This window comes from Corvus hawaiiensis, chromosome 35 (assembly GCF_020740725.1).
Source record: "Corvus hawaiiensis isolate bCorHaw1 chromosome 35, bCorHaw1.pri.cur, whole genome shotgun sequence".
NCBI lineage: Eukaryota > Metazoa > Chordata > Aves > Passeriformes > Corvidae > Corvus > Corvus hawaiiensis.
This window is the reverse complement of record NC_063247.1, coordinates 1,139,694-1,153,216: the sequence shown is the minus strand read 5'-3', so window position 1 is coordinate 1,153,216 and position 13,523 is coordinate 1,139,694. Positions and strand designations below refer to the sequence as shown.

General features: G+C 60.1%; 3 protein-coding genes across 3 annotated transcripts; all 3 read left to right on the top strand.

Moving 5' to 3' along the window:
• Positions 1–100: 100 nt before the first annotated feature.
• Positions 101–3,416, top strand: LOC125319086. The gene is made up of 9 exons (XM_048290031.1): positions 101–255; positions 518–632; positions 805–942; positions 1,183–1,359; positions 1,486–1,641; positions 1,800–1,901; positions 2,281–2,383; positions 2,657–2,713; positions 3,027–3,416. The coding sequence occupies exons 1-9, from the start codon at positions 134–136 to the stop codon at positions 3,146–3,148; spliced, it is 1,092 nt and encodes a 363-aa protein (XP_048145988.1). The 5' UTR covers positions 101–133; the 3' UTR covers positions 3,149–3,416.
• A 4,181-nt stretch (positions 3,417–7,597) lies between these two features.
• On the top strand, positions 7,598–9,576 carry LOC125319065. The gene is made up of 5 exons (XM_048290013.1): positions 7,598–7,810; positions 8,079–8,143; positions 8,258–8,587; positions 8,771–8,919; positions 9,555–9,576. Exons 1-5 carry the CDS (start codon positions 7,699–7,701, stop codon positions 9,574–9,576), a joined length of 678 nt encoding a protein of 225 aa, XP_048145970.1. The 5' UTR covers positions 7,598–7,698.
• Positions 9,577–9,807: 231 nt separating this feature from the next.
• LOC125319083 lies at positions 9,808–13,123 on the top strand. Its single transcript, XM_048290029.1, has 9 exons — positions 9,808–9,962; positions 10,225–10,339; positions 10,512–10,649; positions 10,890–11,066; positions 11,193–11,348; positions 11,507–11,608; positions 11,988–12,090; positions 12,364–12,420; positions 12,734–13,123. The coding sequence occupies exons 1-9, from the start codon at positions 9,841–9,843 to the stop codon at positions 12,853–12,855; spliced, it is 1,092 nt and encodes a 363-aa protein (XP_048145986.1). The 5' UTR covers positions 9,808–9,840; the 3' UTR covers positions 12,856–13,123.
• Positions 13,124–13,523: the final 400 nt, after the last annotated feature.

Here is a 13,523-nt window from a genome sequence, read left to right as displayed (position 1 = left end):
CGGGAGGAACACCGCCTTCCCACCAACCCCAACAGGTCCCAGTCCTCCTGTCCTTCCCATGCCCTCGTGGCCAGCGCCAGTGCTCCCAGTGTGACCTGGGCTTTGCTCTGTGCACAGGTTTGCAGTGCAGGCCATGAAGGCTCTGCTCTGTCGACTGCGCTGTGACAACGAGGTGGTGGCTATGGAGCGCAAGCGTGGCTGGGACACGCTGCTGTGTGCTGACACCCAGCACTATGCAGTGGGTCTGCTGGCCAGGTGAGACCCCCTTCTCCTCACTGCCCCCGGCACTTGTGCCCTGTGCCCGAGGTGCCCCACACAGTCCCTGTGGGGCCTCGTCACCGAGGGATGGCCAAGCGGACTGGAAAAGGCTGGAAGGGGAGGGTGCCCAGAAGGAGCTGCCTCCCAGAGCACCCAGATCCCCTTGCAACGTGGTGGGGAAGACCAGACCTGTGTGAGTCAGTCCTGGGAGAGGTTTGCCCCCTGCCTCAGGGTCTTGGTGCCTTTTTCCCCCTACCAGAGAGATGCGCCAGGTCTTGATCCCCTTCTGCTCCCGCATTGCATTCCACCTGCTCAAACCACTCAGCAGGGAGGAGCCATGCTGGGATCTGCCCTTCCTGGCTTTCCTTGTGGAGGTGAGCCTGACGGCCAGCGCTGCCTCGCTGAGCTGCCTCCCGCCTCTCTGCCCTCTCGTAGCCGCAGCTGCCTGGGACGGTGCCCGCGCCCTGCGCTGCTGCCTGGGCCCAGCCCTGGGCGGTTCCGGGCTCCTGCCGGCCGGCTCCCCTGTCACTGCCCTGTGCCTTTCAGCTCCTCGAGTGCCTGGACTTAAGTAAATATGGTGACAGCATCCTGGAGATCATGTCCAGGTACCTGCTGAGCGAGTGCAGGCAGAGATGTCGCCTGGCACTCAGAGGCCTCGTGGTGCTCAGCAAGGATCCCGCCATGGTGAGAAGGCGGCAGCGGCTGAAGCTGCGCTGGGGAAAGCAGTCACATGGGCTTGGCTGGGCTTCAGGAGCTGAGGCAGCTGCTCCCAGCTCTCCTGCCTCCCGGCTCAGCTGCCCCAGTGCTTCGGGACAGGCCTTTGGCCTCTGGGCCCTGCGGCAGCAGGGTGGGCTTGCAGGGCCAGGGTGGTGTAGGCAGTGCAGCCGTTCATGGCTTCACAGCACAGCCTTGTGTTCCACACAGGCCAGAAGAATGGGCAGCCTGTCTCAACGGCTTGTGGAGCTGCTGGGTGATGCAGATGGAGAGGTGGTCAGGATGTCCCTCTCTGTGTTCATGAATGTGCTGGAGAACAAAGACATCCTGGTATCCAGCACCACTGCCCCGAAACTGGCTGAGGCGCTCTTGCCACTCTTTGAAAATGTAAGGCTCTGTGCCCCCAGCCACTGACACTGGCTGCTGCCCAGACACTTTGTGCCCTGTGGATTTTTAGGCCGTTGCCCACATGGGCTGGAGAAGTTGCTGCTGATGTTTTTTCCTTTACTCCAGGACAACAGCAATGTGCAGATGCTCTCCATTCACCTCTTCTGCAAGGTGATGGAGTTGGTAGTGGACGAGGGAAAAAAGCCCCTTAAGACAATTGTGTGCCAGAGCCTACTCCCACTTTTATTCCACTGCCATGATGAGAACCGGAACGTGGCAGAGGTGAGGACTTGTGGGCTGATGTGTCCTCCTGGGAGGGGGCTCAGCTGCCTCCTGCCCTGGGGCCTCGCAGGCTGCAGCCTTCTCCTGGCCTTGGCACAGGGACGCGGGTCCTGTGCCCTGGGCTGTGGTGCCATCTCCGTGTCTCTGCTGCTCTCCAGGCTTCTCGGGAAACGCTGATTTGTGCGGCCAAGTTCCTGAAGAGGAGAAATCTTGGGCAGCTGGTGAAGAAGGAGCAGCTGTCGAAGTTTGCCGAGTGCCTGGTAAGGACCGCCTGGAAGCCTAAGCTGAGCCTGGAGAAGTCCCCTGCCCCTGGTGCCCAGTGCGTGGGGCTGGCAGCTGTGCTGCACCAGGGGCGCCAGCCTGCGCCCCACACGCTGCTCCCTTCCCCGGGCTCTTCTCCAGGCTCCTGTGGCCCCGAGCCGGGAGCCGATGGAGCCCCGGCCCCGCTGGGCTGTGGCGCGGGGCGGCACCGCGGCTCCCCGGGCAGCAGCCGGCCCTCGGCCCCCTCCAGAGCCCGGCGCCAGCGGCTGCTGGCCGGGCCTCGGGGCCGTGCGGGCAGGGGAGGCCAGGGCTGGGCGCAGAGAGCCCGGCCAAGGGGCTGAGCCCGCGCCAACCCTTCCCTCCTGGCGCTCTCTGCAGCTGGCAGAGGACAGGAGCCGAGCGGCCGAGCGCCTGCACCAGGCGCTGCCGTTCGCGGAGAGCCCGCAGGAGTCCCTGCGAGAGGCGGCCGTCAGGTTCATCGGTGAGCCACGAGCCCGGGGCCCCTCCCCGCCCCGCCGCAGCTCGGCCCCGGCCCCGGCTGCTGCCCCGGCAGCGGGATCCGGGCCCGGGGCCGTGGAGCCCCGCCTGCCCTCGGGGCCGCTGCCGCCCTCTCGCAGCCGTGCCCTCGGGCGTCAGGATGCGGCAAGGGCCCGGGCTGAGCCCTGCCGGGGCAGGAGAGCGGGTGGCCACGGGGCTGGCAGCGCCGCTGCGAGGGAGCTGTGCCGCGGGGCCGTGACCGCCTCTGTGCTCCCAGGGACTGCCAGGGTGTTCTTGAGGGGGCACAAGGAAGAGCTCCAGCTCCTCGGTGAGGGTGAGTGAGGGCAGCGGGCTGGCAGCGGGGGCTGGCGGGGGCGAGCTGCAATGCCTGGCTCGGGAGCTGCAATCCCTGCCCTGGCTGTGGGGGCTTTGCTCCGTGTGTGGACTCGGGGTGACGTGGGCGGAGCACAGAGAGGTTTCAGGGACACGGTGGGGAGGCTCATGGCCAGCACCTTCTGGCTGATCTCCTTGGCCCCTGCTGTCTTCTGGCCGTGGCAGGAGCTGGGTGAGATGGCCCTGGCAGGAAGGTCTGCTTGGATTCCTGCAGATCCAGGCTCTGACCGTGGCTCTGTTCCTGTCTCTTCCAGCCCTTCAAGCCCTGAGGAGAGACGACAGCCCTTCCCAGACAAACATCATAGTTCAGGAAATACTCAACGAAAGAGCTGCAGAACTACGTTCATCTGCTGGCCCAGAACCAGTGTCCCTTTAAGACCTCCAGATATCCTGGAAGATGAGACCATCTGGAGACTAGAGTAGAGCAGCTGGAGCTCCAGGCACAGCTGATGCTGGTCACAGCTGAGCCTGTGGAAAGCTCCCATAGCTCCTGCCCTCTCCCTCCCTTTTGACAGCTCCATCCCTCCAGCCCTCAGACCCTGCCCATCCCCTTTTTTCCTCCCAGCTCATCCCTTCGCTTCGCTTCCTATTAATAAACAGTTTGGTTTCTTCACTTGAGCTGCATCTCTGTGGTGCTGAAGCGGCCCAAAACCTGAGCCCTGGGACACACAGGCCCCTCCTGCTGCTCTCTTCCGTGCTTTTACTGCAACCCTGGGGTATATCACCGTGTCCCGCAGCCGTAGGGAGGAGGAGAGAAGCTCCAGCAGGCAGGAATTGTGCAGCAAGATTGATTTATTTAATTATTTTACAAACTCTTTCATAGGCTTTTTTCTTCATAGTCTAATTGGACAAAGGATCAGCCACCCCTTGGGGTGATCGGCTAAAATCCTAAAACATCCATTGTCCAAATATTTTCTACTGTACTATAAAAAAGACTTTTCAAGGGTGCAGGTGTTTGGTTGTGTACATAACTCTGCTGCCTCTTCTGTGAGAGAGAAAAGTCTCTCACGGGCTTAGAAAATAGCAAGAAAATCCTTGCTAGCAGCATTTTTGTATCCACACCGTGCCATGTTTTGTGCAGAGACACAGAGGAACGAGGGCAGCTCAGGCTGGAAAGGTCCCTGTCCTGAAGGTCCAGTTCCACAACACTGTGGAGTCAGAGGTCTTGCTGAGCACCCTGAAGGCCCTGGATTTTAGAACAGCCAACAGGAGTATGCTCCGGAGGCAGCTGTGAGGGATTCCGTGGCAAGCCTCCACGGAGGGCCAAGGAGCTTGGAATGCTGGAAGTTTTCAAGAGCAGCTTCCTGAAAGCCCAGCAGTGCTGCATCCCTGCACGGGATCAGGAAGAGGGCAGAACCAGAGAGCATCCGGGCTTAACAGTGGCCTCTGGGTGCGCCTACGAGCAAACGAAGCAGCAGCACAGTGGCCGAGACTCGGACGCGCGGCCATCCCGGTGTCCGGAGCGCTGTCAGGCAGTGTTGGGATCCTGGGGGCGGTTCTGGTCTCCACAAGTGTGGGATTGCAGCCCCTGCTGATGCCTAGAGAGGCCACCTAAAACCAGAGGCTAGAGCAGAATAAGGGAATAAAGGTAGGTAGGTATTTGAAAGGCCTTCAAAGGTACACCCAGGGTAGCCAGAGGCTACTGCCAAGAGGGACCCCAAGATGGACAACAGGTCACGAGTTCTTCACACTTTTGTAAGTTTGGTTCATTTGCGGATGTGCCGGTTTGGCCAAATTTAGAAAGATATCCTCTGAGAGAAGGCACAACCACCCCTCCCCGAACCTGGTTCGGGAAAAAATTAAGTTTTCATCAAAGGAAAGTGAAGGAGATAAAAACTATTGATTTGACAAACACACGGGAAAAGGAAAATAATGCTAAATAATAAAATCTCTCGCTGTGGAGAAAAAACCTGGGAAAGTGTTAGAGTCCTCCCTTTGGTCTCCTCGGAGCTGGGGCTTGGCCCAGGGCCAGGCCCTCTGTGCTCGGTGGCAAGTCCTCCTGATGTGTTCTGATATTGAAGCAGTCCAGCAGAAAAGGGAGAAAATCCAAAATTCCAGGGAATGAAAAAAAATTCAGCTCTCAGTCTCCCTTTGGAGAAAAAGAAGCTGAAGAACTGGCCAAAAGCTGACCAGGGAAGCAGCAAGCTGGGTGCCTCCTCCCTCCCCTGCTGCAGCTGGGAAAAAGAAAGTCCCTATCTCTGTGTGACCTTGAACAAGCTGCAAACTGCTTTGAAAAAGTTTTGCTCAGTTTTTCCTTCCCCCTCTCAGGCTCAGTTTAGAGGCACAGAAAGGCACAAAGTTAATTTCTAGGCATAGGGCAGGGATACGGGATACACATCACAAAGTCACCCCAAGACATTCCACCCCTTATCCCATATCATTGGCTCAATGCCCAAACGAATATAATTTAACTCTACACACACACATCGATACATATACATATATATATATATATATATATATACAGCTATGTACGAACAGTGACAGTGACCCTCAGCAAGCAGGGGTACACAGGCATTTCACACTACAGGTGGTTTTCACCCAACAATCAGATCTCCCTGCGGTACACAATGCGTTGTTCCATCTTTCTGCATTACCCACCATGTGCAACCAGGTCCCTGAGCAAAGACAACCCCACGGATGGGTTTGTCTGTACTCGAGGCAGAATTTATCCACACGGGCTTTCCTAACAGACCTCTGACATGCACTACTGGGGCCTTATCTCCATCTGTTGTATGCAGGGATTCAGACTGGGCTGGACCTGCTCTATTGGTGGAACCTCGGGTGTTAACTAACCAGGTAGCCTTTGCCAGATTCTGTTCCCAATTTTTGAAAGTTCTCCCACCCAGTGCCTTCAAGGTGGTTTTCAACAATCCATGGCACCGTTCCACTTTGCCTGCAGCTGGTGCATGGTAAGGGATGTGGTACACCCACTCAATGCCATGTTCTCTAGCCCAGGTGTTGATAAGGCTGTTCTTAAAATGAGTCCTGTTGTTGGTCTCGATTCTCTCAGGGGTGCCATGCCTCCAAAGGACTTGCTTTTCCAGGCCCAGGATGGTGTTCCGGGCAGTAGCATGAGGCACAGGGTAGGTCTCCAGCCATCCAGTGGTGGCTTCTACCATTGTGAGCACACAGCGCTTGCCTTGGCGGGTTTGAGGCAGTGTGATGTAATCAATCTGCCAGGCCTCCCCATACTTGTATTTGGACCATCGCCCACCGTACCACAGGGGCTTCACCCGCTTGGCCTGCTTGATCGCAGCGCATGTCTCACAATCATGGATCACCTGGGAGATACTGTCCATGGTTAGATCCACCTCTCGATCTCGTGCCCACTTATAGGTGGCATCTCTGCCCTGATGGCCTGAGGCATCATGGGCCCATCGAGCTAGGAACAACTCTCCTTTATGTTGCCAATCCAAGTCTATCTGGGACACCTCTATCTTTGCAGCCTGATCTACCTGCTTCTGGCTTTGGTGTTCCTCATTAGCCCTACTTGTGGGGACATGATGCCTCAGGTCATCAAGGCAGAGATGCCACCTATAGGTGGGCACGAGATCGAGGGGTGGATCTAACCATGCATAGTATCTGTGATAAAACAAACTGTCTCCCTGTGATCCATGAAAGGCGGCCACCAGAGGCCAAGGCCAGCCAGACCTGTTGGCCTTGGCAGCTTTTGTCTGGCAGCAGTCCTGGGATAGATGGAATTTTGGAGGCCAAATTGCAATTTTGGCCATGGGCAGCTGGGGGAGAAGGATGGTTCTGTTCCACAGGAAGGAAAGCACGGAGCCCCAGCGTTCCAGGGCAGGTGAGAAGCAGCTCTCTCCATGCCAAGGTCAGCCGGAGCTGCCAGGCGGCCCCAGGAGCCCAAGGCAGCCAGAGCTGTTCCATGTTCCCTTGGTTCCGTGGGCCCAGCAGTGTCCCAATGGACTCCGTGATTCCATGAGGACCTGCAGGAGCACCATGGTCTCCATGGATCCATGAGGCCCCTCAGAATCACACCGGCCCCTTGGTCCATGGCCCTGGCCCACACGTTCCTTGTCTGCGTCACAGCCCCGGCTTTAGGATGGCCACCAGCCGGGACGTGTCCCAAGGAGGCCGTGCCAGCTTCTGTGGAAGACCCCGAGCCCTTCGCGCGGCGGCTGCGGTGGCAGCCGTGGGGGCTCCTGGTGCTGCCCCGAGCCCGCAGAGCAGGGGAGCGCTTGCTTATGGCTGGAGCCGATGCTAAAGTTCCTGTCGGGCTGCCTTAGACACTTGGGGCAAGGCATTCCTTCCAACCTGGGCCACTTGGAGTGGGCTGGGGACGGCCCCGGGGCAGGTGGCAGCGTGTGCAAGGGCCCTTTGTGACACGGTGCAGCATGGTCACCGTGGGATGGAACGGGACAGGGTGTCCCAGGGCCCTTTGTGACACGTGCTGACATAGGGGCTGGTGGCGACGCAGCCACGCCACAGTGCTCGGAGCACGCGACGGGACAGGACGGGACAGAGCGGTGCCGTGAGGAGCCCCCGCACAGCGCACTCGTTCCTTGCCGACCCGGAGCTTTTCCGAAGCGTTATTCCTGCAGGTGACCTCGAGGCCAGACCACAGGACTTGGTGACCTGTGGCCTTCTCGAGGCTTCTCTTTTGCAGGTGCCCTCGAGGGCAGACCGTGGGACTTGGTGCCCCGGAGCTTTTCCGAGGTATCTCCCATCCCTGTGGCCGGTGCCCTCAAGGCCAGACCGTTGGCTTAGCTGACCACAATCCTTGACGAGGAGTCTCCTGTCCTTGTGGCAGGAGCCCTCTGAGACCAGGGTGCAGGACTTGCTGTCTTGTAGCCTTCCTGAGGTTTCTCTGCTGCTGGTGCCTTCAAGGCACAAGCGCAGGACTTGTTCACTCAGAGCTTTCCCAAGGAATCTCTCTTGAAGGTGCCCTCGAGGCCACACTGTGGCATGGCGGGCAGATTCCGTCGCCTGTTCAAAGTGCTCAGGAGGAAAAAAGGCCCTGGAGCTGCCCCAGCACAACAGCCCGAAGAGCTGGAGCAGTTCCAGCCACGGCAGGACGGTGAGTGACAGAGCTGGGCCACAGGGCTGATGGCAGCAGCCAGCTTGGCGCCATCCCATCCCATCCCATCCCATCCCATCCCATCCCATCCCCGGGGAACAGGCCTATGGATAGGCTGGAAGAGGAGCCAGGCCAGACCCCCCGCAGCAGCCGTGCTCCATCCCCTGGGCATCCCGGGGCTGTCCCTGCCTGGGGAGCGCAGGGCTGGGCTGCGTTCTCCGGCCTCTCCTGCAGCCCCTCAGCTCTGGCTGCGCTCGCTCTTTGCCAGATGCAGCCCTGGACCGGACACAAGAGCAGGACCGTGCCCACGGCCGCTTCCGGAGAACAGTGCAGGTACCTGCAGCCATCCCCACCTGGGCTGGGCCTGCTGTCGCTGCTCAGCCGAGCACCACGCCTGGAGCACCCCTTGGAACATCCCTCTCTTCCCTGTCCTTTGTTCTCCTGCAGATGTTCCGGAAGTTCATGTGCATTCGGCGTGGAAAGACCAGCACCACAGCAACTGAGGGCACAGCTGAGCCTGACTCTGGGCTGACCGAGCTCCAGGCAGAGCCTGATGTCAGCACAGATATCACTGCACCCTCAGAAGACTCTGACAGTCCAATGAATGATCACACAGCGAAGACTGACAGGGCAGTGACTGAGGACATGGCCATCACAAACACTGACACCGGAGAGACTCAGGGCATCCCAAATACTGACACTATGCCCATTCCCACTGGGATTCATGCTCCCAAACTGGATTTTTTTGAAGAGAGTGCTGCTTCTCCTCAGCAGCAGGTAAGCAGCCTGGGGCCAGGGCTGGAGACTCCAAGGATCGTGTGCCCCCTCAAGCCACGGCTGCTGGGCCCCCTCAGCCTTTGAGGCCAGCACAGTGCGGTGGGAAGGGAAGCACTTCTTGGGGGCAGCTGGGGAAGTTGCTCCCTTGGACAGTGCTCCAAGTCTTCCCCATGCCTCCTCCAGGTGCCAGCCATGGTGAGGAACATTCACCAGAGACTCGGGTCCCATGTCACTGTGGATGCCTGGCTGCAAATTGACATTCTGAGGCTGGCTGAAGAGCACCCCGCTGATGTGGTGCTGACCCTCCTGCGCTGTGCCCCATCGTGCGACAGGTACGGGGCCCAGCTGCCTTGAGAGCTCAGGGCTCACCAGCCCTTAGGGCCCATCGCCCTGTGCCGCCTGTCCAATGGGGTCTGCCAGACAGGTGGAGAGCTCCAGGACCCTCGGGCCCCTCTGTTTCCTGAGCCTGCTGCCATGCTCCCTCCCTGCCCCTCAGGGCACCGGGGCTCTGTCACCTGGGCCCCCACAGCTGCACAGGGCGTGGTACTGTGACTGAGACGCCCCTGACTCAGAGCTCCGATCCTACAGAGCTGCTACAATGATGTGGAGAATCATAGGATCATTGGGACCAGCAGTGGAGAAGGTGTTGCCAACGCTGCTCTCTGTGATGCAGGAATGGCCACTGCATAGCACGTCCACCTCTGATGGGGATGATACAGATGTCTTTGCCCTGGCTGTGAGTTTCTGGAACTGGCCTTTACTCACCCCGAGGTCACATCCTCACCAGCTCTCCATCCTTCCCCCACTGCATCTCCTTGCCTCAGGTGCTGGGCTGAAACCTGGGCTAGGGCAGGCTCAGGGGGCACCAGGCCCGGTGCTCCCCCTGCGTCTCCCCTCGGGCCCTGCCACACGGACAGCTCGGCACTGAGGGATGCTCCTGAGCTGTCTCGAGCTGCTTCTTTTGCAGGCAACTCTGGCGCTGTGGGTGATTGTCCAGGTGCCCGAGTGCCACGAGGCAATGATCCTTTATTCAGCCCGCCTGTTTGTGACTCTGCTCTTCCAAGTTGTCATCACCACACAGCAGGTGCCAGAGGAAGTTGATCACTTCTGGAGAGCATGCCGGGAGGAACACCGCCTTCCCACCAACCCCAACAGGTCCCAGTCCTCCTGTCCTTCCCATGCCCTCGTGGCCAGCGCCAGTGCTCCCAGTGTGACCTGGGCTTTGCTCTGTGCACAGGTTTGCAGTGCAGGCCATGAAGGCTCTGCTCTGTCGACTGCGCTGTGACAACGAGGTGGTGGCTATGGAGCGCAAGCGTGGCTGGGACACGCTGCTGTGTGCTGACACCCAGCACTATGCAGTGGGTCTGCTGGCCAGGTGAGACCCCCTTCTCCTCACTGCCCCCGGCACTTGTGCCCTGTGCCCGAGGTGCCCCACACAGTCCCTGTGGGGCCTCGTCACCGAGGGATGGCCAAGCGGACTGGAAAAGGCTGGAAGGGGAGGGTGCCCAGAAGGAGCTGCCTCCCAGAGCACCCAGATCCCCTTGCAACGTGGTGGGGAAGACCAGACCTGTGTGAGTCAGTCCTGGGAGAGGTTTGCCCCCTGCCTCAGGGTCTTGGTGCCTTTTTCCCCCTACCAGAGAGATGCGCCAGGTCTTGATCCCCTTCTGCTCCCGCATTGCATTCCACCTGCTCAAACCACTCAGCAGGGAGGAGCCATGCTGGGATCTGCCCTTCCTGGCTTTCCTTGTGGAGGTGAGCCTGACGGCCAGCGCTGCCTCGCTGAGCTGCCTCCCGCCTCTCTGCCCTCTCGTAGCCGCAGCTGCCTGGGACGGTGCCCGCGCCCTGCGCTGCTGCCTGGGCCCAGCCCTGGGCGGTTCCGGGCTCCTGCCGGCCGGCTCCCCTGTCACTGCCCTGTGCCTTTCAGCTCCTCGAGTGCCTGGACTTAAGTAAATATGGTGACAGCATCCTGGAGATCATGTCCAGGTACCTGCTGAGCGAGTGCAGGCAGAGATGTCGCCTGGCACTCAGAGGCCTCGTGGTGCTCAGCAAGGATCCCGCCATGGTGAGAAGGCGGCAGCGGCTGAAGCTGCGCTGGGGAAAGCAGTCACATGGGCTTGGCTGGGCTTCAGGAGCTGAGGCAGCTGCTCCCAGCTCTCCTGCCTCCCGGCTCAGCTGCCCCAGTGCTTCGGGACAGGCCTTTGGCCTCTGGGCCCTGCGGCAGCAGGGTGGGCTTGCAGGGCCAGGGTGGTGTAGGCAGTGCAGCCGTTCATGGCTTCACAGCACAGCCTTGTGTTCCACACAGGCCAGAAGAATGGGCAGCCTGTCTCAACGGCTTGTGGAGCTGCTGGGTGATGCAGATGGAGAGGTGGTCAGGATGTCCCTCTCTGTGTTCATGAATGTGCTGGAGAACAAAGACATCCTGGTATCCAGCACCACTGCCCCGAAACTGGCTGAGGCGCTCTTGCCACTCTTTGAAAATGTAAGGCTCTGTGCCCCCAGCCACTGACACTGGCTGCTGCCCAGACACTTTGTGCCCTGTGGATTTTTAGGCCGTTGCCCACATGGGCTGGAGAAGTTGCTGCTGATGTTTTTTCCTTTACTCCAGGACAACAGCAATGTGCAGATGCTCTCCATTCACCTCTTCTGCAAGGTGATGGAGTTGGTAGTGGACGAGGGAAAAAAGCCCCTTAAGACAATTGTGTGCCAGAGCCTACTCCCACTTTTATTCCACTGCCATGATGAGAACCGGAACGTGGCAGAGGTGAGGACTTGTGGGCTGATGTGTCCTCCTGGGAGGGGGCTCAGCTGCCTCCTGCCCTGGGGCCTCGCAGGCTGCAGCCTTCTCCTGGCCTTGGCACAGGGACGCGGGTCCTGTGCCCTGGGCTGTGGTGCCATCTCCGTGTCTCTGCTGCTCTCCAGGCTTCTCGGGAAACGCTGATTTGTGCGGCCAAGTTCCTGAAGAGGAGAAATCTTGGGCAGCTGGTGAAGAAGGAGCAGCTGTCGAAGTTTGCCGAGTGCCTGGTAAGGACCGCCTGGAAGCCTAAGCTGAGCCTGGAGAAGTCCCCTGCCCCTGGTGCCCAGTGCGTGGGGCTGGCAGCTGTGCTGCACCAGGGGCGCCAGCCTGCGCCCCACACGCTGCTCCCTTCCCCGGGCTCTTCTCCAGGCTCCTGTGGCCCCGAGCCGGGAGCCGATGGAGCCCCGGCCCCGCTGGGCTGTGGCGCGGGGCGGCACCGCGGCTCCCCGGGCAGCAGCCGGCCCTCGGCCCCCTCCAGAGCCCGGCGCCAGCGGCTGCTGGCCGGGCCTCGGGGCCGTGCGGGCAGGGGAGGCCAGGGCTGGGCGCAGAGAGCCCGGCCAAGGGGCTGAGCCCGCGCCAACCCTTCCCTCCTGGCGCTCTCTGCAGCTGGCAGAGGACAGGAGCCGAGCGGCCGAGCGCCTGCACCAGGCGCTGCCGTTCGCGGAGAGCCCGCAGGAGTCCCTGCGAGAGGCGGCCGTCAGGTTCATCGGTGAGCCACGAGCCCGGGGCCCCTCCCCGCCCCGCCGCAGCTCGGCCCCGGCCCCGGCTGCTGCCCCGGCAGCGGGATCCGGGCCCGGGGCCGTGGAGCCCCGCCTGCCCTCGGGGCCGCTGCCGCCCTCTCGCAGCCGTGCCCTCGGGCGTCAGGATGCGGCAAGGGCCCGGGCTGAGCCCTGCCGGGGCAGGAGAGCGGGTGGCCACGGGGCTGGCAGCGCCGCTGCGAGGGAGCTGTGCCGCGGGGCCGTGACCGCCTCTGTGCTCCCAGGGACTGCCAGGGTGTTCTTGAGGGGGCACAAGGAAGAGCTCCAGCTCCTCGGTGAGGGTGAGTGAGGGCAGCGGGCTGGCAGCGGGGGCTGGCGGGGGCGAGCTGCAATGCCTGGCTCGGGAGCTGCAATCCCTGCCCTGGCTGTGGGGGCTTTGCTCCGTGTGTGGACTCGGGGTGACGTGGGCGGAGCACAGAGAGGTTTCAGGGACACGGTGGGGAGGCTCATGGCCAGCACCTTCTGGCTGATCTCCTTGGCCCCTGCTGTCTTCTGGCCGTGGCAGGAGCTGGGTGAGATGGCCCTGGCAGGAAGGTCTGCTTGGATTCCTGCAGATCCAGGCTCTGACCGTGGCTCTGTTCCTGTCTCTTCCAGCCCTTCAAGCCCTGAGGAGAGACGACAGCCCTTCCCAGACAAACATCATAGTTCAGGAAATACTCAACGAAAGAGCTGCAGAACTACGTTCATCTGCTGGCCCAGAACCAGTGTCCCTTTAAGACCTCCAGATATCCTGGAAGATGAGACCATCTGGAGACTAGAGTAGAGCAGCTGGAGCTCCAGGCACAGCTGATGCTGGTCACAGCTGAGCCTGTGGAAAGCTCCCATAGCTCCTGCCCTCTCCCTCCCTTTTGACAGCTCCATCCCTCCAGCCCTCAGACCCTGCCCATCCCCTTTTTTCCTCCCAGCTCATCCCTTCGCTTCGCTTCCTATTAATAAACAGTTTGGTTTCTTCACTTGAGCTGCATCTCTGTGGTGCTGAAGCGGCCCAAAACCTGAGCCCTGGGACACACAGGCCCCTCCTGCTGCTCTCTTCCGTGCTTTTACTGCAACCCTGGGGTATATCACCGTGTCCCGCAGCCGTAGGGAGGAGGAGAGAAGCTCCAGCAGGCAGGAATTGTGCAGCAAGATTGATTTATTTAATTATTTTACAAACTCTTTCATAGGCTTTTTTCTTCATAGTCTAATTGGACAAAGGATCAGCCACCCCTTGGGGTGATCGGCTAAAATCCTAAAACATCCATTGTCCAAATATTTTCTACTGTACTATAAAAAAGACTTTTCAAGGGTGCAGGTGTTTGGTTGTGTACATAACTCTGCTGCCTCTTCTGTGAGAGAGAAAAGTCTCTCACGGGCTTAGAAAATAGCAAGAAAATCCTTGCTAGCA

What these genes read in the sequence shown, in the direction of transcription:
- LOC125319086 (XM_048290031.1), top strand. Translation starts at nt 134, where the DNA reads ATGAAGGCTCTGCTCTGTCGACTGCGCTGTGACAACGAGGTGGTGGCT. An exon ending in TCTTGCCACTCTTTGAAAAT is followed by an intron (nt 1,360 to 1,485) that starts GTAAGGCTCTGT and finishes CCTTTACTCCAG; the next exon opens with GACAACAGCAATGTGCAGAT. An exon ending in AGAACCGGAACGTGGCAGAG is followed by an intron (nt 1,642 to 1,799) that starts GTGAGGACTTGT and finishes GCTGCTCTCCAG; the next exon opens with GCTTCTCGGGAAACGCTGAT.
- LOC125319065 (XM_048290013.1), top strand. Translation starts at nt 7,699, where the DNA reads ATGGCGGGCAGATTCCGTCGCCTGTTCAAAGTGCTCAGGAGGAAAAAA. An exon ending in GTTCCAGCCACGGCAGGACG is followed by an intron (nt 7,811 to 8,078) that starts GTGAGTGACAGA and finishes GCTCTTTGCCAG; the next exon opens with ATGCAGCCCTGGACCGGACA. An exon ending in CTGCTTCTCCTCAGCAGCAG is followed by an intron (nt 8,588 to 8,770) that starts GTAAGCAGCCTG and finishes TGCCTCCTCCAG; the next exon opens with GTGCCAGCCATGGTGAGGAA.
- LOC125319083 (XM_048290029.1), top strand. Translation starts at nt 9,841, where the DNA reads ATGAAGGCTCTGCTCTGTCGACTGCGCTGTGACAACGAGGTGGTGGCT. An exon ending in GCAGTGGGTCTGCTGGCCAG is followed by an intron (nt 9,963 to 10,224) that starts GTGAGACCCCCT and finishes TCCCCCTACCAG; the next exon opens with AGAGATGCGCCAGGTCTTGA. An exon ending in TCTTGCCACTCTTTGAAAAT is followed by an intron (nt 11,067 to 11,192) that starts GTAAGGCTCTGT and finishes CCTTTACTCCAG; the next exon opens with GACAACAGCAATGTGCAGAT.